Raw genomic sequence first — 26,864 nt, 5'->3', positions numbered from 1 at the left:
TAGATGCATTCCTGTGCATTATCTGAAAGTTTGCTTCCATGTTCCCTCGCAGTCTTCTGTGTTTTGTTGGTGGTAGTATCTCTTCTTTAGAGAAATGATTAAGTGCAGAAGGGCTGCTTTAGATAGCTGAGACAATGCAAAGCCAATCTAAATTAACTTTGGTGTGGCTTTTGGATATGCTCTTTGTTTTAAACTACTGTAGCATCAATTGGATGTCAGAGTTCATCATGTCATTTACCTTTATTTCAGTAATTAACATTGCGCCCGTTATTTCTTAGATGCCAATGTCAATGTCATCTACATCTGCTCCCATCCTATGAATGATGAGTTAAAGATGTACTACAAAAAACTCCTGAGTCTACAAGCAGCTGTCAAGTCGGGGTACTATGAGGATAGGAGTGACCTGCAGAACAGGTTCAGAATTATCACCCCTGAAGCTGTAAACATCTTCACTGTGAGTTTGTCTTCTAATTACTATGGCTTCAGGGATGCAGTAAAATTAAATTGGAAATTTTATAACTTGCAACGCTCTGGTACACATCAGTGAAATATTATTGCAAGTTTAACAGCTTTGCTGATTAGACTACTAGTTGGACTGTAGGAAATAAATACCACAGTTTAACTTTCAAACTTAGCTGAGCTGCCCCTGCCCAGTCTCTCTGTGGCTGAATCCTAATTGCAGCTACTGGGAGGTACAATCAAATAGGTAGATTTATAACATTCATCACTCCTTTTTCTTAATTTATGTGGAGTTCGCCAGAACAGTGAGAGGCCGGCCAGGCCTATGCATCCATAAAACTACTCAGGGAGAGAAAGTGGACCAGGGCCCCCAGTTTCTGACTTTCACACAGGTATTCCTTGTTACTCCATACTTTCATTCTTTTAGGGCCTGATGTTCCGCTTGCATCACATGGTTCTGTATAAACAAGGTTCACATTCTAATGTACTGATTTTTAATGGATAGAATGGACTCTTTTTTTTTTCTTTTTTAATTTGAATTAGAAACAAGCCTGTTTTAGATGTCAATAGAATGGACTCTTATGTCTGCACAAAATCTACTAAGAAATTTATGGAACCATGAGGGCAGAGTTCTAGTCAAAGACAGTACAACAGATGACTTTAAAGGGACTTCTCTTTCTCACAACACATTTTATTATCTAATGGGCTATCCAGTTTTGAAGTTTGTTTTAAAAAAAGAAAGACTGCATTTATAGATGAGGTACACTATAGTCAGCTCTCCACATAGTACCAGAGAAAGTGGTGACAGGGAGGGGGATTAAACCCGAGAGAATTCTACCAGGGCTTCAGGGAGGAGTGCTGCTGTAGTCTTTTGGCTTTGTATATGCTCAGTGAAGCACTTGCATTGACTCTCATCTGCCAAGACCAACTCTCATCAGAGGACACCTCAGGATTATTGATGGCATTCTGTTCAGCTCGGCTTCACTGGCATATCTGGCTGTGGAAAGGGAAGAGAGTTACAAACTATCGCAACTGACTTATACTCTCAGGGTCTTTCATACCTGCCCCCATCAAATGTAGGGATCTCTGGTGCTTCCTTGCTATCCCGTGACCCCAATGGCACAACTGATGTAGATGTTAGGAAGCAAAGAAGAAAACACCAAAACCCATTTGTGTTTAGTGAAACTGTTGATATTCTCAGATCCAGAAACTCAAGCTAACACCTGCTAGCTGCCAGTAGAGTGTGTGCACATCTGAAATGCCTGAAGATACTGAAGAGGCATGGGCAAGGAAGGGGATTTGTGATAGGGATGGTAGGTAAAATAACATTTATTGGATTCTTAGCATGCATTTTCTCATTTGAGCCTCACACAATGTGGCAACACAGAAATAATTGCTCTCCTTTTATTGCTGCAGAAACCAAAACTCATTTTCTAGTTCAATGTATCTGGTAGGGCCAGATTGTGAACCAAAATCTGTCTCCTCTAGGTCACTATTACACACAGGAATGACTGTTTTGTTTGTTGATGACCCAGTGGCCTTGGGCAAGCCTCTTTCGCTTTCTTGTCCTCTGTTCTTCTTCTATGAAATGGGGTGATAGATTGGGTAATTCCAAAGTCCTCTCTCAGTCTATAGTCCTCATTTCTGAGAAGGCTGCCCTAGCAGTGCCCTTTCTCACTTCCAGGCTAGAGCCAGGCAGCTGGCACCATTGACAGCCTGAGCTCCAGCCAGTGCAGGTCTTCATCTTGGTGAGCAGGTAGAAACAGGCAAGGCTTGAAGTACTTAATATTGCTGTTTGAAGCTTAAATTCAAATTATTTGAGTGATTAATCACTCATAGGCAATCAACTTTTTAAAACACAAAAATTAAACTCTCACTTTCAAATCAGTTCTGTTCCTGTTTAGCTATTGCTTTATTTCTTTTTAATGGGTCTGAGAGATTGTGTCAGTGCTGATTTTCATTCAAATGGATGGCTTTGAGGAGATTTTTTAAAGCGTGCCAAAAATCTGTTTGTGCATCTTTCCAAGTTACTAGAATGTAAAGCTAGAATTGTGCTTGTATAAAAGTCATCATGTCTATTTTGGAACATTTTAATGTTTATGAAGACATTCTAAACAACTACCTTTGTCTCAGGTCAAAAGAAGCAAGTGGTGGTAAAAATGAATGTAGCCATAAAGAAGGGCATAGGGACACTTCAGATCTTTGTTATCTGTGGTGTTTTGCTATCTGGAACTGATGATGCTGATTTTCTCTAAATGGTCTCACAAGACCTGAGGTCAGTGGCGTGCCCTCTGTCATCACTTACTCACATCTGAATCTTTATTAAACACAAACTGAAAATAGTACTATGACACCATCATTTCTAAAGACTAAGGCACGCCCAGAAAGACATGGAGCTAGAGAGAATACTTGTCAGCAGTTATGTAAATCTAGGGGAGACAGAAGTATACCCTGGCTGGACATGTACTCAGAGCCTGAACTTAATTACTATGTCTGCTTTCCCTTCTTTACAGTTTATAAACCCACAGGCCCTCACTTCTCACTTTGTAAGATGAGCAAAGTATGGTCATTGCAGTAGACCAACTGTGCTCACTGGGTTCAAATCGCCTGCTTTATGCTTAGAGCTGTGTATCTTTGGACAAATCATTCATCTCCATAGCAAGGACTGTTGTATAGATCAAATGAGAGATGATGTAACAAAGACCAAGCTTATATTTTAAAGGCTTATTTTAGTTTTAATTCTGTATGTGTGCATGTAGGTGCTCACAGAGACCAGAAGGGGTTGTTGGATCCCCTAGAGTTAGAGCTGTTGTAAACCATCTGATGTGGGCACTGGGAAATGAACTTGAGTCCTCTGGAAAAGCAGCAAGTGCTTTTACCCATTGAGTTATCTTTCCAAATCCAGCCCTGAGCTTCTTAATCTATCATCAAATACCCTGTTGTAACTCAAGTCAGCAGCAATTCTGGGTGTGTTTTATTGGTTTCACATCTCTACACTGAAGTAATTTGTGGAAAAGGAAGCAATTAGCTAAGCAGGAGGCTACGTGGCCAACTCCAGGTTCCCTAGAACTGTACTCTGAGAAGTGCATCTGGAATGGGGATCAATTGTGTTAGAAAAGTCATATTGTAGACATCTAAGACAAAGACTTACTCCTCACTTGGAGGAAGGGCCCCAAAATAAATTCCTAATTTTTCTCAGAGGAGCTCTGGATCTCTCTCTCTCTCTCTCTCTCTCTCTCTCTCTCTCTCTCTCTCTCTCTCTCTCTCTCTCTCTCTCTCTCTCTGGGGTAAACTATATATAAACTATGATAAAATTTTATCATCTCGGACATTTTTAAGGGGACAGTTGGATAGTGTTAAGTGCATTCATATTGTACAGATGTTACTACCATCTATCTCAGAACTTTGATCATCTCAGCAGAAGCTCTGTGCACATTACATAATAAATACGCAAGTGCACTGGCTTTACCTAGGAGTTCTTTCAAGATGGAAGGACCTTGTAGACTTCTTGAATATAAGGAGCTGAATTTCAGAAAAGCAGGGTATTTTATGCTCCAGCTTCTTAGCTCTGGGCTGCAAACTGAATGTGAAGGTTTTGAAAATGTTTCTAAGCATTCTTTTATCAATAGTTAATTCAAAATCAAATCCTAATGAATCCAATGCATTTTTCAGTGACACTTCTTTATATCACTGGACACAAATGTCCTGGAGCCTCAGTTCTGACCAGACAACTTATCTTTTGTTTTTTGTTTTTTGGTTTTGTTTTTTGTTTTTTGGTTTTCAAGACAGGGTTTCTCAGTGTATCCTTGACTGTCCTGAACTCCCTCTGTAGACCAAGCTGGCCTGGAACTCACAGAGATCTACCTGCCTTTGCCTCCCAAGTGCTAGGGCTAAAGGCCTGCACCACCATCTCCTGACCTGACCAGACAACTTGTACACATTGCATTGTACATGTCTTCATGGCAAACAAATGCCAATTGAAATGTTGCTTTTATTTCTTATGCTTATGAGTGTTTTGCCTGCATGTATGTCTCTGCACCACATCTGTGCCTGATACTCACTGAAGCCAGAAGAGAGCACTGGATCCACTAACACTATGGTTTCAGACACTTGTGTACCACCATGTGATTGCTCTGAACCTAACCCAAGTTCTCTGCAAGAGCAGCAAGTGCTCTTAACCACTGAGCCATCCTCCAGCCCCAAACAGTGCCAACTAACATTGCCTAAAAGACCTCCTCAGCTGGAGACTACAGTGTAGTATGAATTGCAGTGTTTTTACTTCATGTTTTAGGGTTTCTATTGGTATGATGAGCACCATGTCCGCAAGCAACTTGGAGAGGAGAGGGTTTATTTCATTTTAGAGCTTATAGTCTATCATGAAGGAAAGTCAGTGTAGGAACTTCAGGCAAGTATGCAGAGGAAGGAATTTGAAACAGAGACCATGGAGGAGTGCTGCTTACTAGCTTGCTTTCTATGACTTGTTCAACTTGTGTTTTAATGCAACTCAGGACCACCTGCCTAGGGGTGGCATCACCCCTAATGAGGCAGCTGAGTGCTACCATGTGATTGCTGGGAACCTAATCCACGTCAGGCCCTCTGCAAGAACAGCAATGTGGGCCCTCCCATATCAATCATCAATCAATAAAATGCCTCTTAGGCTTCCCTACAGGTCAATCTAATGGGAGCATTTTCTCAATTGAGATTCTTCTTCCTAGATAACTCTAGCTTGTATTAAGTCAACAAAACCTAACAAACACACTGTACATACATACTTTTCTGCTTTTATAGGAGTATGGGTTAATTACAGAACTCAAAGACATTTGATATTTTCCTATCATCATTCCGTAGCAAGTAAGTATCAAATTTGTGTCTTTGCATTGCATTCTGTTAGACTGCTTGATTTTTAAAAATTGCTGTTTGAGGGGCTGGAGAGATGGCTCAACTGTTAAGAGCACTTACTGTTCCTCCAGAGGACTAGGGTTAGGTTCATAGCACCCACAGGGTGGCTCATACCCACCTGTAACTCTAGTAGGAGGCGCTCTCATTCACTCTTCTGCCTTCCATGGGGCCCTGAATAAGTAAACATGGTACAAATAAACTCACATGGGCACACACCCATACACATAAATAAAAAAATGTATTTAAAATGGTGTTGAGTTTCTGAGTTATAGTTTTAAAAACTGTTGAACTAATTTTGGCTTGGGATTAGAACAGAATTTCCAGTAATTTCTGAAATGTCCCTAAACACACTTTTGGCATTTTGTATTATGCATTTGTACAAAGTAGCATTTTCAACATTGATGACTATAAAGTTGAAAATATTGATCAATTCTGAGAAAATATTGAAGATGTTCTATGCCCAAAGTATCAAATATTTAGCAAAAACTTATTTTTATAAAAAACAAACATGCATATAATCTCAATAGTATATGAATTTGCTTTCATCTTTAATAAGTGGTAAAATTATATGCATACCAAAGAATAGTTTTAAAATAAATTTGTGACTTATTATCAACAAAAGTTTGATTTGTATAACTAGGTTATAAACACCTGGAGATGTATAACAATTTCTATGGGAATAGGGGGAAATAGGGGTGACAAGCAGGAAAACATTTAAGCAGCCTTGTTCTAAATCACCCAGTAAGCTGCAGATCCATTTAAGACTGAGAGCTAGGGCTTTCTTAGCTCAACTCTCTTGCTTGCACACTTGCAAGGTTATACCCTGAAGTAATTTACAGACAGATGCACTGAATGTTCTTAAACACAGTCATTCACATTTCTTCACATTTTTTGTTTTGATAATAAATTTTCCTTGAAATTGTACTATGTGCTACCTTCTAAAACCCCTTGAATTCCTCAAGCATCCAGCACCCTTTCACTATATTGGTTGCATGACATTTTAATGGTTGCTGTCCCGGAACACACCATGTAGACCAGGCTGGCCTGGAACTCACAGAGATCTGCCTGCCTCTGCCTCCCTCCCAAGTGCTGGGATTAAAGATATGTGCCACCATGCCTGGATCTAATGGTTTTAGTTTTAAAAGGTTTTACCTATAAAAATATTACTATCATTATGGACTATTGGCCCAATGTTATGTATGTTCAGTCTTCGAGCAACTCCAGCATACAGGTAATTTTTTTTTACTCTAGTTTGACACATAAAGAAATGGGCTGCTGGGCAGTGGTGGCGCACACCCTTAATGCCAACACTTGGGATGCAGAGGCAGGTGGATCACTGTGAGTTTGAGGCCACCCTGGTCTCCAGAGCGAGCTCTAGGACAGCCTCCAAAGCAATACAGAGAAAGAGAAACCCTGTCTTGAAAAACAGAAAGAAAGAAAAAGAAAGAAAGAAAAGAGGGCTCATGAAGTCTAAGTTATATACAAGTTCATATATATATATATATATATATATATATATATATATATATATACATATAAGTAATAGAACTGGATTCAAAGCCAAATGTACTTGACTAAAAACTCCTAGCACTTTCTTGGGCTCCATGCTATCCTCTCTTTAACAGAATGTAAACACAGTGTAGCAGTTCAACAGTAGACTTAGTCTAAGGTTCTTATATTCCATCCTTGGGCAATGGCTTTTCCATGCCCATCTTCACCTTATAAAAACCTGCCCATGCCTCGAAATTTACTTCATCTTCCACTTCTTTTCATGATACCTATTCATTAAGTGCTTACCATGTCCCCATGTACTGTTGCAAGTACTTCACACTGAATTATCTCATTTAATCCTCACAACATCCCTAAGGCTGGTACTGTTACACTCAACTTACAGATGAGGAAATGGAAGATTGTAGAAAATAATTAACTTTAATACAGATTAAAACAGGTAGAAAGAGAGAGAACATAGGAGAGGACAGGGAGGGAAGGAGGGAGGAAGGGAGAGAGAGAGAGAGAGAGAGAGAGAGAGAGAGAGAGAGAGAGAGAGAGAGAGAGAGTCTTGTATGTGCTGTCTCACTCCTGGAAAGCTGAAACACAGTGTATGAGGTTTGTGTGCTGCCCATCTGGCTGACTTCTACCCTGCTAGATATGACTAAAATTACTTTTTAATTGAACAGTCATAGGCATTGCTGAGTCAGGTCTACCTAGTCAAAATAGGATTTTTAAAAGTTTGTATTGGAAAAGAAATTTGAGTCTTGCTGTAATTTTCAAATATTTTCTATTCCTGAGTGTTTTCCAAAATGTTGGCTAGAAACCCCAGTAATCACTGTAAAGCATATGTTCTCAGAAAAGGATTTGGGGGGAGAGTTTGGGGGAGGGGATCAAATCAAATGCCTTTTGCCTTTGGAAACACTGAAAGCACTGCTGGCTTAGGAGTCTCTATAAAGTCTATATAGAGGAGAACACTATGGGGCTTTTTCCTTCATTGTTTTGTATTGATTTTCCAGACGCTTTAGTGTTAAACCATGCCAGAAGTGTGGAGAGATGAATCACTATTATCCAAAGGCCGCCAGCCTCTTTTCCTTCTGACAGAAGGATAATTCCACGTGGATCAAATAAATACAGATGTGTAGTAATTAGTTCTATTCCCAGCGAGCCTATTTCCAACACACTAAAGATGTGAGCGATTATGGAGCCTCACCCCAACAGCTTTTATCAATTTAAACCACCAGACAACAGGATAGGTCATAACCCAGCCTGCTATTAATAATGTATTTATTATGTACAACATTACAAATTGGGGTAGGGACTAGAAAAAGATACCTTTTAAGAGGGGTGATTTGATTGTCCTCCAGAAGCATCACATGTGCCTGGCCACTCACCTGATGTACAGTCCCAAGGCAATCAAAAGAATCAAAAATCTCATCCAAGGAAGAGAGGCCTACATCGTGGGCGGGCTCCTCCACAGAGACGACTTAGCTGTGGCTGATATGCTGAATGTACCCATCCTGGGCTCAGAGCCTGAGCTGGTTCACCTTTACAGTGCCAAGTCTGGAAGTAAACGGATCTTTGACAGTGCTGATGTGCCAATGCCTCCTAGCATATATGACATCTATACTTACCAGCAGGTATGTAGGGTGGCTCTGTTCAGATGTCTTCTAGCCCCTTGACGCTGTACAGCTTTGGGTAATCTGCTTCCAGCCCTGCCCAGTGAAGACTGTGTGAATGTTTGAGTTGCTCTGAAGAGATCTACATTATGCCTTCGTGTTTGGTTTGTGTTTGTTTGTTTTCCATACTGTGAACTGAACTCAAGGCTTCTCACATGGCAGGTAAGTACTATGAGGTTTTATCTTCAGCTCTCTTTTAACTTTTTGAGACAGAGTTTTACTAAGTTATGCAGGCTGGCCTTGAACTTGTGGTTCCCAAGAATCTATGATTACATGTCTGAACTATCAGGCCTGGAGGCCTTATTATAGAAATTACTAGAATTTTCAATAGGTTTACCTATTGGGTTAAGTTACTAAACTTAACTGTGCTGTTAAAATTAATCATTGGAACTAATCTGTCAGTATTTAATGCCTTGATATCTATTAGTTCATTGTTTCATTTGCTATCCAGTCATTTAATAGGACCCTAAGAACACAAGATTCTGTTTTGGCAAAGAAGTGGGTTTGGAAGTTTTTGAGAGTGCTTGGTGAGACTGCAGAGAACTTTAATACACCATTCCTTGACTCTACAAAGAGTAAGGGACCTAGCCCAGAAACAGGAAGTAAACTGACCTCAGGAATAAAACTACTTCCGATTTTCCCTTGGTTTACCCAGTCTGTGGCTCTACACTCCTCCATTCCTCTAGAAATGTTACTCCAGCGTTTATTCTCCCATTTAAATGCCATATGTTTACATAATAAAGAAAATTAAAAGACAAACTGCTGGCTGTTAATATTTCCAAACCTCTATTTCTGAATTTTTGTTGACCAGTTCTCGGAGCCAATCACAAATTATCTCTTTTCCCTTCTTCTTGGAAAATTAAGGAACCATGAGCATTGAGGTGGTGAATAAGGGTCAGGTTTGGGGATCTCCTTCTACTCTCAGTTGCTTGGTCAGGATGCTTCTCACAGTGTAGCCACTGAGAACAAAATGAAGCCTCCAAGCAAATCACACTTTAGAAAGACTGTTTGGAGGACACCAAATTCATTGAGCTGCCCTAAAGTGTTTGAGTCTTGCTATAGAGAGTTCCTGGTCAACAGCTGGCTTATAGCAGAAACATAGTCTGGGATTTTAGTTGAAGAGTGGTGGACAGACTTCCACTGTCATTAACTTCCCCTGGAATTTGAAGGTTTCAAGGTTGATTGCTTGATTCTGCTTCCTAATAGAATGATTTTTCTGACAAACTTAATGTGGGAGAAATAGATTTTTGAATGACACAATTGAATGCACATACTACACTAAACAATCTTCATGTCTTTAAAATGCATGTGTAAAATTTGTATCGAGTCTTAGTTTCATCTTCATTGAGAATAACACAGGCAATCTATGCTCTGAAATATTTTTAGAACTTTATACATTAATTGTGGTTAAAGTTGTGGGCATATTTAATACAATACAAACTCTGTCTGGTTCTAGTATTCAGAAGTAGAACTAAAACCCTTCTCATAGACCCTCAGATTTGACATATAATACATATCAATAGTGTAGCAGTAAGCCAAGTTGTATCTGAGTTCTATGCTTGTTCGGAAGATACACATCTGAGGTCAGCAATAACTGAAGTACCCCATTGAGGCTTTTCCAGATAGTAATGGCTCTACCTAATCAATCTGAGTGTATCAGTATTTTAAATCTGCAGATGGCGATGAATCAATCCTGACTTTTTATCGACATGCATTGCAAATTTAAAGTGGGTGAAAGCTGTGATTATTTTAACTTAGGTTAATAAGTATTCTTGGGTCTTAGTTGGATTTTTACAGTGGTAATTTTTCTGCTTCTGCTCTTCACCAATATAAATGAATCACAACTAAAGACATATTACATTTTAAAAAAGCAGATTCAAACAGAAAATGATGAATGTTTGGAAATAGCAGAAAGTCATGTGGTTTATGACTGAGTTTTTTAATCTAGCATAAGCACAGTGAGCATTTCCTGTTTTGATCCATAAAATAACCATGTAAGTCCTTTTCTGGCATGTGTTCTTTGTGAAATATTGACAGCTTTGGTTAAATAATCAAAAATGGCAATGCTATTTTAAAGCACTGTTCAATTTTCACTTAAAGATAACACATAATTCTTCCAGTGGTGTAGTCTTTACAATACTATTGATCGTTTTCATTACCGTAGGGATCCTGCCACAGGCACCCATTTATAGGACTTTCAGAAGCAACAAATAATAGGATTTGGAGGAAACACATACTAATTCTGTTAGTATTTGAAGCTTCCAAATATACAATATATCTAAATACACAATTTTTAAAGGCTATGCTGGAACACATTTTCTTAAACTAGCAAAATAATTTTTTAGGCAATATTAAGAGACTAAACACTTCTACTTCTATAACTTATGATCACAGTACACACAAATCACAGCACAATATGATTAATATAGAACATAGCTAATTGGAGGAAGAAGGGAGGCAACCTTGGAAGACACAGTGGGAACCTCCTTTGGCTGTGCTCATAGCCATATGGTACGTAGACCACAGCACTTATTTAAACATCCAAATTATCAATAAATACTACTTGATAATTAGAGTGCTGAGAATTTCATTTTCAACTTTATTGAGTAGCCTATAGTTGCCTGAGCTTTCTGGAATCCCCAAGTGTGGCTATCTTGATATCTCTTCCACACTGCCATGTCATGTAGCATCCCCAAAACCATTTGCTGAATAGACACAATTCAGGATAACATATTGTAGGTACCTTTAAAAAAAAAACACTTTAATTTTGCAGTTTCAGATCTCAGCAGAACCATTAGTCTTCAGTGCTTTCAAACTCTTTAGTTAAAAAGTAAAAATCTATTTGGTAGTCAAAGAATAGATGTTCTACATAATTTTATGTCAACTTGACACAAGCTATAATCATCTGAGTGGAGGCAATTCAATTGAGAAAATATCTCCGTAAGACTGGGCTGGAAGACACACCACTGGAAGACACACCACTGGAAGAATTATGTGTTATCTTAGGCATATTCTTAATTAGTGATTGATGGGAGAGGGCCCAGCCCATTGTGGGTGGGGCCACCCTGTGCTGGCAGTCCTGGATTCTGTAAGAAATCAGATTGAGAAAACCATAAGGAACAAGCCATGGGTAGGATCCTCCATGGTCTCTGCATCAGTTCCTGCCCTGTGTGAGTTCCTATCCTGACTTCCTTCAATGATAGACATTGATGTGGAAGTGTAAGCAGAACCCTTTTCTCCCCAGGTTGTTTTGGTCATGGTGTTTCATCACACCAATGATAACGCTAACTAAGACAATAGAGAATAAGAATATGACTGTCAAGTATAGGACAGCACAGCCAAGAATAGCATGGGTAGATACAGGACACACAATGCTTGGTGTGCAGACAACAAAGTCATTTTGTGCTCTAATGAGCTGGTTTTCTTCAAAGCTGTAATAGACTAGAGAGACTAGCTAGAGAGACTAAAGAGACTTTTTCTGATTCAAATGCAACACAAACGACTTACTGACTTGGAAGCAAGTTGGTTCTCGGGCTGCTCCTCTGACCTGTTTCTACACTTCACCCTTCTCCAGCTATCTGCAGGCTTAGAATACACAGCCCCATAAAGGGAGAATGAGTGTAGGGTTTGGAGTCAAAGCAATCCAAGAGAAGCCTTGCTCTGCCACTCAGTGCTGTATGATCATGGACAAGTCACTTAAATTAAATGGAATCACTAATGGTGCCTTCATCATAGGTTATTATATTAATTTGGAAACTCATGTAGAGAATACATGCGGCAACGGCTGGTTCCTACTGAGTGTTCAGTAATGTTAGTCATTATTGTTCTTACTATCATTTTGGAATTAAAGCGTGGATTTGGATCCCTTAAAATTTCATCTATTTAAGCCCAGTTATTGAGAGAGTATTTGTTTCATATCAAATGCAGGGCAGCTGACTTTCCAGGAAGACTGTTTCTACAAGTGGTTTTTGTTGTTAAGTTTTTATTTCTTTTTAAATTCTAAAAATATAATCTTTTTTCTAACATAATATTTTTCTTGATTTTTTTTTAGAATTTCACATAATGTACCCTGACCACCTTCACTTCCCAGTTCTCCCAGGTCCACTCTCCCCATTGTGATATGCAAGTGTTTTATCTCAGTTATCTGTCTTTCCATAATATATTCATTTATGTCACAAATAAAGGCAATTTAGCCAACTGGCCAGATAAATGTGTGTTAGTGAGGAAAAAATATCTTATACATTACAGTATTTATTTTAGGTTACAGTGTTTAAAAGCTCAACAAAGTTTTCAGGATTATGTTTTTTGTAGTCTTGACATTATTAAAAAAATCATTTGAAGAATCAATAAGGAAACACCTAAGCTGCTGAGAAAGAAAGGCAACAACACCAGGGTCCTATTACAGACGCTTAAAGGTTCTTTTGGTTTTTTCCTCACAAGTCAACATTATAATGTTTTTTTTTTTAATTTCTCACAAATACAACTGCATTTTAAATATGACTGTTATACCATTGGCTAGTGATTTCTTTATCTCATATATCACTTAAAATTCCTTGAATTTGTTCTAATGAGTCAAAGGGAACCTAATAAACAGACTATGTAAAGATGCACTCAAAGTTGCTATGACAGAAAGGAAATGCATTTTACTGTTGTTCTGTACCTTTGCCCCACAGATGATAGAACAATTGAGCCAGTTGGTGACTGATCACCTACGAATCCGACGCTGGGTCTTTAAAATGAACACAGAATTTGGAGGAAATGGGACAGCATTTTGTGACATCCCTTCCTACCTAAAGTGCTACAAGTGGGTGCTAAAGGAGAGTGACAGATATGGCCATGAAGACTGGAAAAAGAAGTGGGCGCAAGTGAGTGTTCAGTGGTGACTTATGCCACAGAGCTGCGGACAGTTAGGAGATAAGATTCTTTCTCCCAGACTCAGCTCTGTCACCTATCAGCAGAGCCTTTCTGGGGCCTCAGCCCTAGTGTACAACATGAACAGACTTATTGGGTCATTTAAATGTCCATTTGGGGGGCCCAAAACATCTTTTTCACACCTTCAAACTGAATATGATACCTAAAAAATGACTAAAAAGCCATATTCAGGTAGCATTGCAAATCTCAGCATCTGCCCTGAACAGATCCTGTGCGTCTGCCGATTTTAAGTGAGCTGTGTTTTATTATGAGGAGTTCTACTAGCAAATGGTGGCCACTGTAAGTAATGTAAAAGAACGTTCTATCAGAAGCCATGTTTTTGAAGACTCTCCAAAGAAACTGTGTAACTACTAGTCCCTGTGAGATACTGAGAAAATAGACCCCAGAAGAAAACTTCCAGCAAAAGCTGAGTAGTAGGTTCAGGGTGTCAGCTATTAGTGGAAGTATGTAAACCTTTCCACATACGTGGGTGAAATGAATTATACAACCTCAGTCTGTTCCAATTTTGCTTAATAGTTGTACATGGTTTATGTTTAACCTGATCTCTGAACACTGTCCCTCTTTGTATCCTTACCTCCAGCTTCTGTTTATCACACCACCTGACCTACTAGAAAAAAGAAAATTGACAGGCAAAGTCCTGGTCCCTTTCCCCCAGCATGCCTAGTGGCGGGCCTTGCAGTGATTTGCATCTGCTTTGCGCATCCCACTACAGAAGTCTATGAATCAAGATACAAGTGATAGAAAGGAAGGGGCACACTGGTGGGAACCACATTATTCCTGGGCAAGTGAAATGATGAATAAATCTAGAGAACAGTCAGGAGGGAGAGTTCCCTTTGACAAATGGGTCGGTTCTCCCCATGATCTATTCGGGGCTTTCTTCCCCCTCCAACAGTGAACGGACTAAATGCAGTACCTGTCATAGCTCGCTCTTTACATATTATTTAAAGGATACCAAAGTGAATTACTCTTCTAGAAAAAAAAATAAAGCAAAGAAAATGTATTTAATTTTGAGGCCAGTGGAGGTTTCTCTTATGTTCTCTTTGAACTGGGTTTTATCTTCTTGAAGCAAAACTGTTGAGTTTAAACCATGAAAAAGTCTAGCACTTTTAAAGAATTGAAATACTAGTATGTATAGTGTCTACTGGCCTCAGCATTTCAAACCAATAATGTTTTAAAGAGTTCCCCTGACATTAGACTATGAACTGTTTGACTTTTGAGTTTTAAAAATATTTACACTACTGACATTTGGCTGAATTGTGGTTAGAAACCTCACTGTAGATTATTTAATTTCAATTATTTTAAACTATGCCATTTAAAATTGTTACCAAATACATTTGGTACTGTTGTTAATGTTATTAAATTTGAAACTCTTAAATAATTAACGGTCTATTTAAATCATTTAAAAAAAACTTAAGAGGGAGAGATAATTATTCAGAAACCCTGTTATAATGCAGGGCTCATACTTAGCTATAAAGCATGAGAAGCGAAAGCTGAAAATGAAAGTAAAGCTCCTGTGAGCTCCCTTCCCTCTTGCAGGGACTGATGGCAGCTTATGCCCTCAAAGGGAAACTCTCCTCAGAGTGGAGGTGAGCTGCAGGTACCTATTGAGAATTTAGGACTGACATCTAGCTTTGTTCTAGACGACCATTGTAACGGTGCACATTTAGACACCAAAGCATTACTTTACGAGCACAGGCGTGTTTTAATGTCCTATTACAGTCTGCAGACCTGTTCCTTTTGATAATGAAGATGTTGTGTCATCAAGCCTCGCCTGGCACATACAAACATATGCTGGCAGGTTATTAAAAATTTCAGCTTCTTGATGAAAGACTATCCTGCAGGCTAAGAGTCCAGAGAAAGACTCCATTCTGGGAGAATTATTAGAAATGAGAATATGACTGTAAGCACTAAATTATGTTAATACTTACAAATAGCATCATTTGCATAGCAGTTTGTGACACGATGCCATGATTTCTTTATTAGTATGTCGTAGGCGACAGATGAAAGCAGTGCTGTTTATGGGGTGGGAGCTACTTTGGAGTCTTATGCAGACACTAGTCTTAGAGGTAGGTAGGATTCGGCGTAGACATAGATATATAACGATGATCACCTCTTTTTCCACTCTGATGTGAACTGAGCTTTGGCCGGTTGCAGTTGAGACTTGGGACAAAGTCACAGGAGTCATCAGATGCTAAAAAGCCATAGTCACCTTTGAAATTTTCATTATCAAGATGTAGGAACCCCTGGAAAAGCAGAAAGGCCACACTCGAAGCAAAACATGAATTTTTGTGTTTTCTTGGAGACTGGTTACAAGCCTCTGCTTGTCATCCTATTGGATAATGGAACCAGCTTCCCTTGCTCACTGGATCCCAGTAAGCTCAGTTGTGGAGTACACAGTGCTTGCTAAGGTTTTTGAATCCACTTGCACAAATACAAGATTCCTTGCTTCTGAGTCAGGGTATTTGTTTCAGTTAGTAAGAATGAAGACTTAAATAAAGGCAAACTTGTAGGAGAGAAGCCTTCCTGACATATTCCCCTGACACAGTCTGGGAAAACCTAGATCTGCTTCTTTCTGTGCTACCATCTTTCTTGTGGCTGTTTTCTATTTTGTTAAGGGGTAAATCTTCCCTCTCTCAATTCTGAGACGCTATGGTGATAGTGATGTCACGGGTGATAGTACTCTGAGGCAGGAGCTTTCTGTGGAGCAGTCCCTCTGGGTAAAGAGTGAAACTGGATTCTTTTCAGGTTTTTCTGTACATCCCTTCGTTGTACCTCCACTGTCCTGCAGAGTCTGGGATATGGATCTTGACATTGCTATTTTACCGCTTAATGGGAGAAAGGAAACTGACCTGGCTCTTGAACAGTGCTAATACACGTTGTTATTTGGCCTTTTGTAGGAACAGCATGTTTTTTAGAGATGTAATTTTTTAATTTGATGTATATGGGTGTTTGGCCTGCGTGTATCCCTGTGTACCGTATGTACCTGGTGTCTGTGGAAGGCAGAAGAGGGAACCCTGGAACTGGAATCACAGTTTTTAGCCACCGTGTGGGTTCTGAGAACCAAACTGGTCCTCCGAGAGAGTAGTGAGGGCTCTTAGCCACTTCTCTAGCCAGCAAAAACAGTTTTTTTTTTTTAACCTTTCCTTGTACACTACTTTGTTTTACTGTGTTAGAGTGTTAGACATTTAGTATTAATTTAAGCATCACCCAAAGGGAAGATCCTAACCCAGGGTACCCAAACTTAGAAAAGCAAAATAAACTATAATTATTATTTCATCTTCTTAGAGAACTAAGTCAGTGAACAAACCATTACAGAGGAGACCGGCCCACCACAATGAGCTCAGAACAACTCCCACTGCCTCTGTGAAGCCTTGCAAGCAGTAATGGGAACCACCTGCAGGTGACTGACCTAGGTGCCTCATGTAGAACATGGTTTGGCTTTATTAGGTGAGCTCAAAAGCCACTGACTTGCCACCACAGAATGTTCAGGGAGGTTAAAATGTAGTAGAACAATATTAAAGATATGTCTAACCAAGAAAGTGTAAAATCACCTTTCCCATTGCTCTCATTTTCCTGAATTAATTCTCAAATGTGTATCATCTCTCATTGCCACAATAATTGTAAATATGCTAATTAAACATAGGATCCTAGCCATTTACCCTGTTTATTCATATTCATCACAATTAATAGCTCCATGTTGCTCCATTTTATTAATTCTAATATGTTAAGCCATTCACCTATCTGAAAACTTAAGCTCTTCTCTGTTTTTTGTTCTGTTTTGCTTTCAAATTGTGGACCAGAAAAAAGCTTTGTTTTTCTATGTACCCAAAAACAAAAGCTTCTGTTACTTCTTTTCGAGGAGAAAGAGCCATGAGGAGAATGCTGTATATGAAGCAAGAGAGCCCTGGCCCCTGTTGTACATGCCTACTTATAAGAAGGTGCTAACGGCTTCCAAAACTGCTAGCAGAGTGCACAGAACAAGGAGCTGAGTGCACCTAGAAAACACTTCCTTAAATTCCTAGAGAAACACCTCCCTACTCCCAGCATTAGGTCTGGCTTTTCGGGGCTCATGCCGGTGCTGCTGCTCTGGCAGATTTTCTACTTTCCACAGACTTCCTTAAAGCACAGATGTCCCCAAACCACGGTCACTACTCTAGAGTGCTTCCCTTTTCCACAAGGCAGTAAACTGGGAGGTGAGGAGAGCTGTCAGTATCCTCACCTCAGCTGCAGAAGGGAGGGGCCTGCTCAGGAGTCCCTGGAAAACCCAGCTGTCTCACCACATGTATACCTGTTAATGTGCATAGTTGACAAAAGAGAATTTTATATATCACCTTTTTCCCAGTCATGGGGATATACACCTTGGTGACTTTCTCCATTTAATACATTTTCATAGTCATTTGAGTCCACCTATAGATTATCAAAAAGTGTTGAATAGCCTACCTTCACAATCAGATGCAGCACTAAAAACATGATGAGCAATTCAAATCATTGTTTTTCTTTTTCTCCACATCCTCTCCAGCATAGATTGTCATTGGTGTTTTTTATTTTAGCCATTCTGGCCGGTGTAAGATGGTATCTCAGAGTTGTTTTGAGTTGTATTTCTCTGATGGTCAAGGATTTTGAGCACTTTCTTAAGTGTCTTTCAGCCATTTCAGATTCCTCTGTTGAGAATTCTCTATTTAGTTCTGCACCCCACTTTTTAATTTCATTGTTTGGTGTTTTGGTGGCTGGCTTCTTGAGTTCCTTGTATATTTTGGAAATCAGCCCTCTATCAGATGTGGGGTTGGTGAAGATCTTTTCCCATTCTGTGGGCTGACATTTTTGTCTTACTGACTGTGTCCTTTGCCTTACAGAAGCTTCTCAAATCATTTTTTTTTACAAGCCACCAAAATTTTCGGTTGTACTTTTACTTATTGTTTGGACATAATTCAGGTTTACATGGTAAACACCTTTAAGCAGAAGAAGAGTTACCAGGCTGAGGCTGGTAAGTCAGCTACTGAGTGAACACTCAGGGTAACCGAGGGGTAGTTGGCTTTACAAGGGAACAGCCATAACCAAATTACCAGGCTCTCTAAGCTACCATTTCTTTATCTGGAAACAGATAACAGTACACCTGTCTCTTGGGGTAGTGATGGGAATTAAATGGATCCTGTGAGTTGGCTAGCAATGTTCTTAGCATATGAAAGTTTAAGACCTTGTTGCTTTTTATTGTGGATATTAATTAAATTTGTATTATAAGATAAGCAATACTGAGTGAGTAAATCTAAATCAGTTGTTCTTTGGCAATTCAGAAGGTTCTTTAGAAGGCTTTTGTGGCCTTAAAGAATACTATTACATGCTTCAATTATCATTATACAAGATGCTGTCAAAAATTCAGAATGATGATCCAATTGTCCCTATGCTACAATTTTCCCAATGAATGCCTTTAAAAAAGAATAGCCCTTGCTAGCATCCTGGCTCTTACCATTTGAAAGTAGAAAAGCAATGTGTGCGTTAGAGCTTTTTCCATGTTGAATAAAGAAGCTTGATAAAGTAGAGATTATTCTGACCAAAACATTGAGTCTGGATGCTTCATTTTCTGGTTCCACTTGGCATATTTTCTAATTAGTGTAGCAGCACGTCACCACGATCAGTGGAAAGTCTTAATCATTTACATATTTTTTCTTAGCTCTGAGAATGACTTAGAACGTTTTCTTCCAGTTCAATGGTTATTTTCATGGAGCTGCCAGGGTTGAATTTGAGGTACTTCTCTGTGCCTGAGGATGATGACAGGAGAAGGAAAATTGCCTCCCCAGTTAAATGAAAGCCAGGGTACCCCTTCCGAGGACCTATAATAATCAGCTATACAAGCTGTTGGCTTGTGTGTCCTATTGATTTAATATGCTTCTAATCAGTACATAAAGCTATGGGCCTGCAGTGTTAATTTTTCATATGCTTACAAAGTACCCTTTGATTTTCTGTCACACGTTAATTACAGCGTTTTGCCATTAAATAGGAAGCTTTGTGTAAACTAATTACTAGGTAATCATTGTCTACTGCAAGCGTGCTGTTTGTACCTTTTATTTTATTCTAAAAATGCACAGATCTCACAGTCTGGAAACACTCTACCTTCCAGCCATTAGCTCTCACTAATTCATAGCATTATTGTGGAGAGTGGAGGAGTTGTAATTGTTGTGGTATCAGAGCTGTTAATTACCGGAGTAAACAGTTGAAATGGTGCCAAGGTCTATTGTACAAGGCAGAGAAAAGGAGGTTTAAATGTTACTCCCACCATCTGGGGACTGGAGGAGAGGCAAATGCTTGAAAACAGTGGCGAGGCACTGCCGCCGCTTCAGCTCCAGGGTTGGCGGCCATATGGATCCAGAAAAATTTGAATCAATTGAATTTAACTGCCAGTTTTTCACAATAACAGCGTGGAAAGAAGGAATAAAGCAGAAGATGAGAGGAAGGAGAATCGGGTGGTGTTTTCACACCCAGGAAGGTCCTTCTGGAGTCCTTTTGGAAATGTCTGCTCTGGTGAAAACTACAGAGCAGGCTCAGGCTTTGGAATGGATTCAAAGTGAGCTTTTCCTCTCTGACAGCCACAGTGCCATGTGCTTCTGGTCATCTGTCCTCAGTGCCCCTTGGTGAGCCTGGGATGCCCTTGAGAAGTTTAGGACTTTCTGTGACTGAACCAGACTCAAGACAGACTCGCGCTGTGGGATTCACTGGCCTTGTCCTGAGCATGGTCTGTGGAAAGACAACAATCAATCTGCAATGCTGTTACAGCTTCCTGACTCCTTGTATCTGATGTGCGGAAATAGCTAAAAAGGGCCAGCTCTTCTCTTGATGGAGAAGTGATGTTGCTTGCCCACTCCCTTTGTATAGAATTAAATACAAAGGTCTCTTGATAATCTCAGTTTCATTCCTGGAACTCAGTCTTTCCCCATACTTGAATGAGAAGCAAAGCCTGGTCTACAAAGCGAGTACCAGGACAGCCAGGGCTACACAGAAAAACAAAACAAAGCAAAAAGAAAGAAAGGAGAACTGAGTCAAAGGGCACGTGGATTTCCTTTTGTCTTTACTCTGCAATTAAAGAGCTTTCAGCAGCAGCCACAGTTTTCCCAACCAGCCTTATTTCTCTATGTGGATAGGAAGAAGCTGTGTCCAGTAGTAATGGTCATGGCTAATTCCACTTACGGTTGATTTAAACATGACATCGTTTCTGTTTTAAAATATTGTATAATCTTTAAAACAGCCAGATGTATTTACTGGTTGTCATTCTTACAGTTCAGTATAATTTCCTTAAAAACTATTTTGCAATGGTAAGAATATTTGTCTATCACCAGTCGTTTGCTGCGGTAACTACTTTTCAGTATCATTCCCCAAACATGAACATATTCTTCTCCTTTTAAACCACCCTGGATCACTGTATTTATTTCTAATCGTTCCTTTAGCAGATGTTGAAGTAATTTGGGGTGTAATATAAACAACTCTTTTAAAGAGAGAAATCACAGATACACCAGGAAAAAGGGGGCAGTTTATATCAGGCTTTTATAATGGCAGTTTTGTTTGGGGAGGGAGAATTTTTTTCCTCCTTTTGTGTATATGCAAAGTTCAATTAAGAATTTCTAGAAGTACTTAATCTTAATCTATTGAAACTCCCAGCATGCATTGCGACCGGATGAACCTAGAAACATACAAACAAACAAAAAGCATTGCTCCCTGTGGTGAGGGGAAGGGAAACAGCAGTCTGCATGCTGCAAAGTGGAGAGGGAATGAACTTCTCCAGCGTTTTGTGGTCGCAGTCAAACAGTTGTGCTGAGCTTTGGAATGGAAGCACAACATATGTGCCTCAGTTGGACAAAATGCTTCTCAAGTCAAATCAACTACTAGGCCTGCATGTTGGTGCAAGGTGGAGGCCTAGATAATGAGGGACAGACTCCTCAAGAAGCAGTGAGTGGATAATGCTACATAAGTATGGAATTATATACCATGTTTTCAGCATTCTGTTTAATGAGAGCCGCCACTGCAGCGAATCACTTGCCACACACCCGAAATGGGCCATTAGCTATCAAGGGAAAATTGTCTTTGCTGCTTTTAGCAGATGGAGCAAATATTTTACAAAGCAATTTTACATACCAAAAACATTTGTGTGCTTTGGTAATGCTGGTTGCTTTACATTATGTTACCTTCTACTGCAGCATAATTTTCCATCTCATCGAAGGCAAACTTGGCATTTTTGATTTTTAAATTCTCCATTAGCAATTAAACATGGACTGTTAAAGCTGTCCTTAAACTTTAAGTAGGTATGGGAAGTAGTTTCTGACTTGCTGGAGACATTTTCACTTTGTTCTTCATCCTTTCAACATATTTTTGCACCCTAAAGAGGGACCATTCCTAATGATCTTCGTGGAAAGGAATGAGTAAAAATTTCACTTCTGACTGCAAAATCAAAGTAATCACCGTGTGGGGTCAGCAGAGCAGCCACTGACTTAAAACTACCATTGCAGAGCATGGGGACATGCTTTGGCCCGCCCACTTGTTGTATCCATTTAAAATGTTTAAGCTTCAAGTAACAGAACCTCAACTCAAATGGCTTTCCAAATAAAAAGAAACTAGCCATGGCTATCTCGAAATTCAAAGACTATTCTGGCTCCAAACAGTAATGTCATCAAGGACCCACAGTTTTCCATCTCTCCTTTGAGCAATTCATAAGGCTGCTTTCTTCCTAAGACTAGCTTCCAGAATCTGTGCCTGTAACACTCTGGTCAGATTAGATTAGATCAACTTCAGATTTGATATTAAACATGGAAAAATGGTAAGATAGATATCTGCTGTTGGCTACACAGCGTATATGTCCGCACTTTCAGGTTAAGGATACCCACACTTCCTTTGAGGAACTGTTCGTCCCTATTCTTTGCTATGGAAGACTGATTGAGGGGGATTCCACTCTCCCCTCCAAAGAAACACAGTTGCACATCAGTGGCAACTAGGTTTAAATCCTTTCCAGCAGGACTCTGTACCTTGGGCTGGCAAAGCACTGTGAAATTGGGAGAGGCCAGAGCACTCTGCTTCTGAGTGTGTTTGTTGTGTATGTCAGTCACTTACTAAGACTAACTCATGACACAGCCTACAGGGGTTTCCAGGTAGTTAGAAACAATTCATATTATTCGGACCTGCCTATCACATACTCTAAGTTGTTTGCCTTTTTTTTCTGGATTTTCATTGGGCACTGAAACAGAATCAATCAGATGTTTTAAGGAATTGGGAGATGGCAGAGGACAGAGGACAATCACTTTTTAATGTTAAGGAAATTGGAAAAATGAGTATTCGGATGACTTCTAGGATTACAACTGGCCCCATTTCTAGAGCTGATCCTCACACATCACTCAGGGTTCACTCTTAGATTCACAGTTTGCCTGGGACCCCAAGGCAAGCTGGAGCTTTGCGTGTCTCTGCTCTGCATTAGAACATGAATACGGGTCACCAAAAGTTCTTGTATACAGTACCCTGCCCTTCCCTGCCCTGCATTTGACAAGTAGTGTTTGAACTGTGGCTTCCATTGAAAAGTTGTACTGAGTCGTAAGAGCATTGTAACTTAGGACAGAAAAAGAATTATCACAGCAAGCCACACCTTTTATATAAAAAGATAGACTTCCTGTTGATTTGAGTGCTTCCTGCTGTTTTCACTCCTGATGGGAGGCTCTATTGTCTTTGGATCATCTCACTAATGATGTGGGCCAGCTACGTAGCTGGACAGGTGACACTGTGATCTGCAGAGATTTCAGGTTGACTAAGGCTGACTATTAGAACATGTTCTCTAACCTTTACAGTTTTAGCCAAGAGTTTAGGCTTTCCTATCAACACTGTAAAAAGCCAGTTATCTACCAAGAGAATGGGCACAGATGAAAGAGACAGAAGTGTCAAAGAAAGACCTCATCAACTCCATTGTTCCTTCTAGGCTCAAGTGCAGTTAGATTCAGAGAATAAAAACATTCTCATCTAAAGGAGCTAAGGGACAAGCCATTCAGCTCTACATTTTCCAGAATGAGAAACTGAGGCTTAGAGTGGAGAGGCAGATGACACTTTGCAGGTCAGGCTGCAGTGGGTCTGTGAAGCCTGGGCTCCTGATGACCAGCACAGGGTGCCATTTGGAGACAATGTGCACAATTAGCATCAATTTCAGGGAGGGGGAACCACTTTGAAATATGAAAAGTGAAATGGCTGGAAAAATAGAACAATCTCAAAATGGCTTTCTGGCTCTGGGTAAACAGTAACCACATTTTTTTTGCCTGTTGGAGGCCTGGTTTTTAATCACTCCACAAGCAGTTTTCATTTCTGTAGTAAAATTGCTTGTGGTTCTATTTAATTTGTTTCTGCAGGAGCCAGCTCTGCTGAAGATCTCCGAGGAGCTGGCGGGCATTTTAGCACAGCACGTACAGCCAGTCAATGAGAAACAGTTCCCGACGTGGATGAAATTCCTCCAAACGTTTCTCACTCAAGGTAAATAAGACTGTAAAGTTTCTACTGAGGATCAGAGTGTACAAGCTTAGGTTCTAGTTCTGGGTCAAGCCAGGGCCAATTCAAGTACTCTGCATCAGCCTATGTTGGTTTAGAAAACATTTCTGCTGCTGTCTTTGTTCTTTCTCAAGCACTGCCTAATATTTATCGTGCACCCAGCCTCTTAAGTAAATAAGAGCTGATCATGCCATGCGTGCCATGCAGAACTCAGGACTCTGGACATTTCTTAGACCAGACTTGTCTTGAGTGGAGGCTCTCCATGTGAACCACATGTGACCTCGGACAATCCTCAGAGACCCAGTTTCCTTGGTTACTTACTGCACATGGCTGCTGGGAAAATTCAGGGATAGAAATAGGAATGTTTCTATCACAGACTAATGAACAAAGGCCTTTACCAAGTCTAGTTTCCTCTCCCATTTTCTAGGAAGGCAGAAATGGCCTAGCTCAGAAAGGTGACATTTTCAAACCAGAATCCTCTACAGACTAGGAATAAAATCAGCCTCCATTCTTTTTATGTTCTTCTCCTTCCTCATCCTCATTTTATAATGACATTGGGAAGTCAATGATGAATGAGGGGATGTACAGAACGAAGCTTATCTGCAGTCCCAGAGGTCTCTGGGGTACCACACAAGGACATATCTAGGCAAAGTCTTTCCCTCTCTAGGAGGTTGCAGTGTAAGGCACACATAATCTGCTTAACATATTTACTTGATGCTGTCAAGTGATAATAATGATAATAGTACACTGGGCCCCAATGTATAACGATAAACTGATAATGCTATGATATTATAATGACAACACAACAATGGCATCAGCACAGTGATGAGATACCCTGAGCACAAGGTATGTGTTATATGCCAACATCATCCTAAGTAGACGAACATTAGCTAACTTCATCCTCCTATCAATCTTACGATGGGTACTGCTATCACCCTTATTTGAAGCACAGGGGGCCCAAGGAACAAAAGATTAGATCACACCAAATAATCTGCCAACACATAGAAGAGCCCATAAAAGTCTATCTCCATGTTTCTGCAGGAGTCTTGGCTAGAGCCAATGGTCTATTCATCAGGAGCATGACTCAGCCCTATGTATGAAAGGGGTTTGTCAGAAAGGACAGGCCTGTTGGCTATTGAATACATTGGCTGGACAGAGTGTGGCAGATGCCTTATTAATGAATTATTTAAATAAGAGGTTGGATGTCAGCCATCTAACAGGAATGCGGGGGGGGGGGATTTGGGGTGTGTGTGTGTGTGTGTGTGTGTGTGTGTGTGTGTGTGTGTGTGTGTGTGTTAGGGTACCTTTGAGGTCCTCTCATCTCTATAAATGTATGAATAAACAAATTTCCGCATGTATGCATGGGCAGAAAAGAGAAAGTAAGAAGAAAGTCAGCTCCATTTGGAATTGGAAGAAACATAGTGTCTTCCACTAGCAAATAAGCAGGTTTAGAAGAAGGGATTTAAGTTAAGAGGGAAAATCATTAGGTTCTCCAGGTCCATCTTAGACAAAGTATTAGGAAGCTTACATACAGCCAAGGTCAGCCTGAAGGTGCTTCCTGTAAAGCAGTGGTTCTCAACCTCCCTAATGCTGGACTCCTTAAATACAGTTCCTCATGTTGTAGATACCCAACCATAAAATTATTTTCATTGCTACTTCATAATTGTAATTTTGCTACAGTTATGAATCATAATGTAAATATCTGATATGCAGTATATCTGATATGTGACCCCTGTGAAAGGGTTGTTTAACTCTCAAGGGGGTCACAACCCACAGGATAAGAACCACTGCTCTAGACCACTTCTTCTTAGGTGAGTTCCTAGATCTATCTCACCTGAGTTAAGCGAAGGCTTCACTTTCCCCCTCCTGTTCATCTCCCTCCCTCCTCCTCAGTCATGCTGTAAACACTGGATAAGAAGCAGAAAAGGCTTTGTTAACCCAGTTTCACAGAGGAAGAAACAGAGGCTCCGAGATGTGGGGAAAAAAATAACATTCCAGATAAGTAATAACACAATTAGACCCTATAATTTTAGAACATTATAAAATATGGGTCTTATAAGTCAGTGTTTCTCAACTGGGCGGTGGTGGCGCACGCCTTTAGTCCCAGCACTCGGGAGGCAGAGGCAGGCGAATCTCTGTGAGTTTGAGACCACCCTGGTCTACAAGAGCTAGTTCCAGGACAGCCTCCAAAGCCACAGAGAAACCCTGTCTCGAAAAACCAACCAAACAAACAAACAAACAAACAAAAAAAGTCAGTGTTTCTCAACCTGTGGGTCTTGACCCATCTGGATTCAAACAGCCCTTTCATAGAGGTATCAGATACCCTGCATATCAGGTATCACATTATAATTTATAACAGTAGCAAATTTACAATTATGAAGTAGCGATGAAAATAATTTTATGGTTGGGGATTGCCACAACATGAGGAACTGCATTAAAGGGTCGCAGCGTTGGGAAGGTTGAGACCACTGTCATAGAGAATGCAGTTTTGAAGGTTCTATGTGGGTCTGGACCCAGTCCATGCAGGAGGCCTTGTGTATTTTCTGGCTTGAGAAGGACATCTCCCCATATTCTTGACTCTAAGGTTACCATCTCTCACCAGCTTCTACCATTGCCTGTTTTATCCCATTTCTATTCTCTTGAGTGAGCTTCATGGCCACAAAATGTGCTACAGATTTGATTTCTACACTATCATAGATTTATATAGAAGACAATAAGTTTTTGGAAAAAATTAATTGCTTTTGGAAAAAGACTACCTGATTAGACAATACAACTAAGCAAGTTTGAAACAATGCATCTGCATTGGTTACTTTTGTTGCTGTGATGGCCAAAAATGCCTTACGAAAGAAAGAGTTTATTTTGGCTTCTGCTTCCAGAGAGAGAGTCAATAATAGTGACAGAAGAATG

At 40.0% G+C, this 26,864-nt stretch overlaps 1 protein-coding gene across 1 annotated transcript in view; it reads left to right on the top strand.

Annotated features, from left to right (window-relative positions):
- Window positions 1-26,864, top strand: part of Iqch (IQ motif containing H) — a 184,022-nt gene that overhangs the window by 96,132 nt on the left and 61,026 nt on the right. Inside the window, exons 13-16 of the mRNA XM_027414782.2 lie at window positions 279-454; window positions 8,214-8,486; window positions 13,199-13,390; window positions 23,822-23,942. Of these exons, the coding sequence (XP_027270583.1) occupies window positions 279-454; window positions 8,214-8,486; window positions 13,199-13,390; window positions 23,822-23,942 (762 nt within the window). The remainder of the gene's footprint in view (window positions 1-278; window positions 455-8,213; window positions 8,487-13,198; window positions 13,391-23,821; window positions 23,943-26,864) is intronic.

Source organism: Cricetulus griseus, chromosome 4 (genome assembly GCF_003668045.3).
Source record: "Cricetulus griseus strain 17A/GY chromosome 4, alternate assembly CriGri-PICRH-1.0, whole genome shotgun sequence".
Lineage (NCBI taxonomy): Eukaryota > Metazoa > Chordata > Mammalia > Rodentia > Cricetidae > Cricetulus > Cricetulus griseus.
This window is presented reverse-complemented; position numbering and strand designations above follow the sequence as displayed.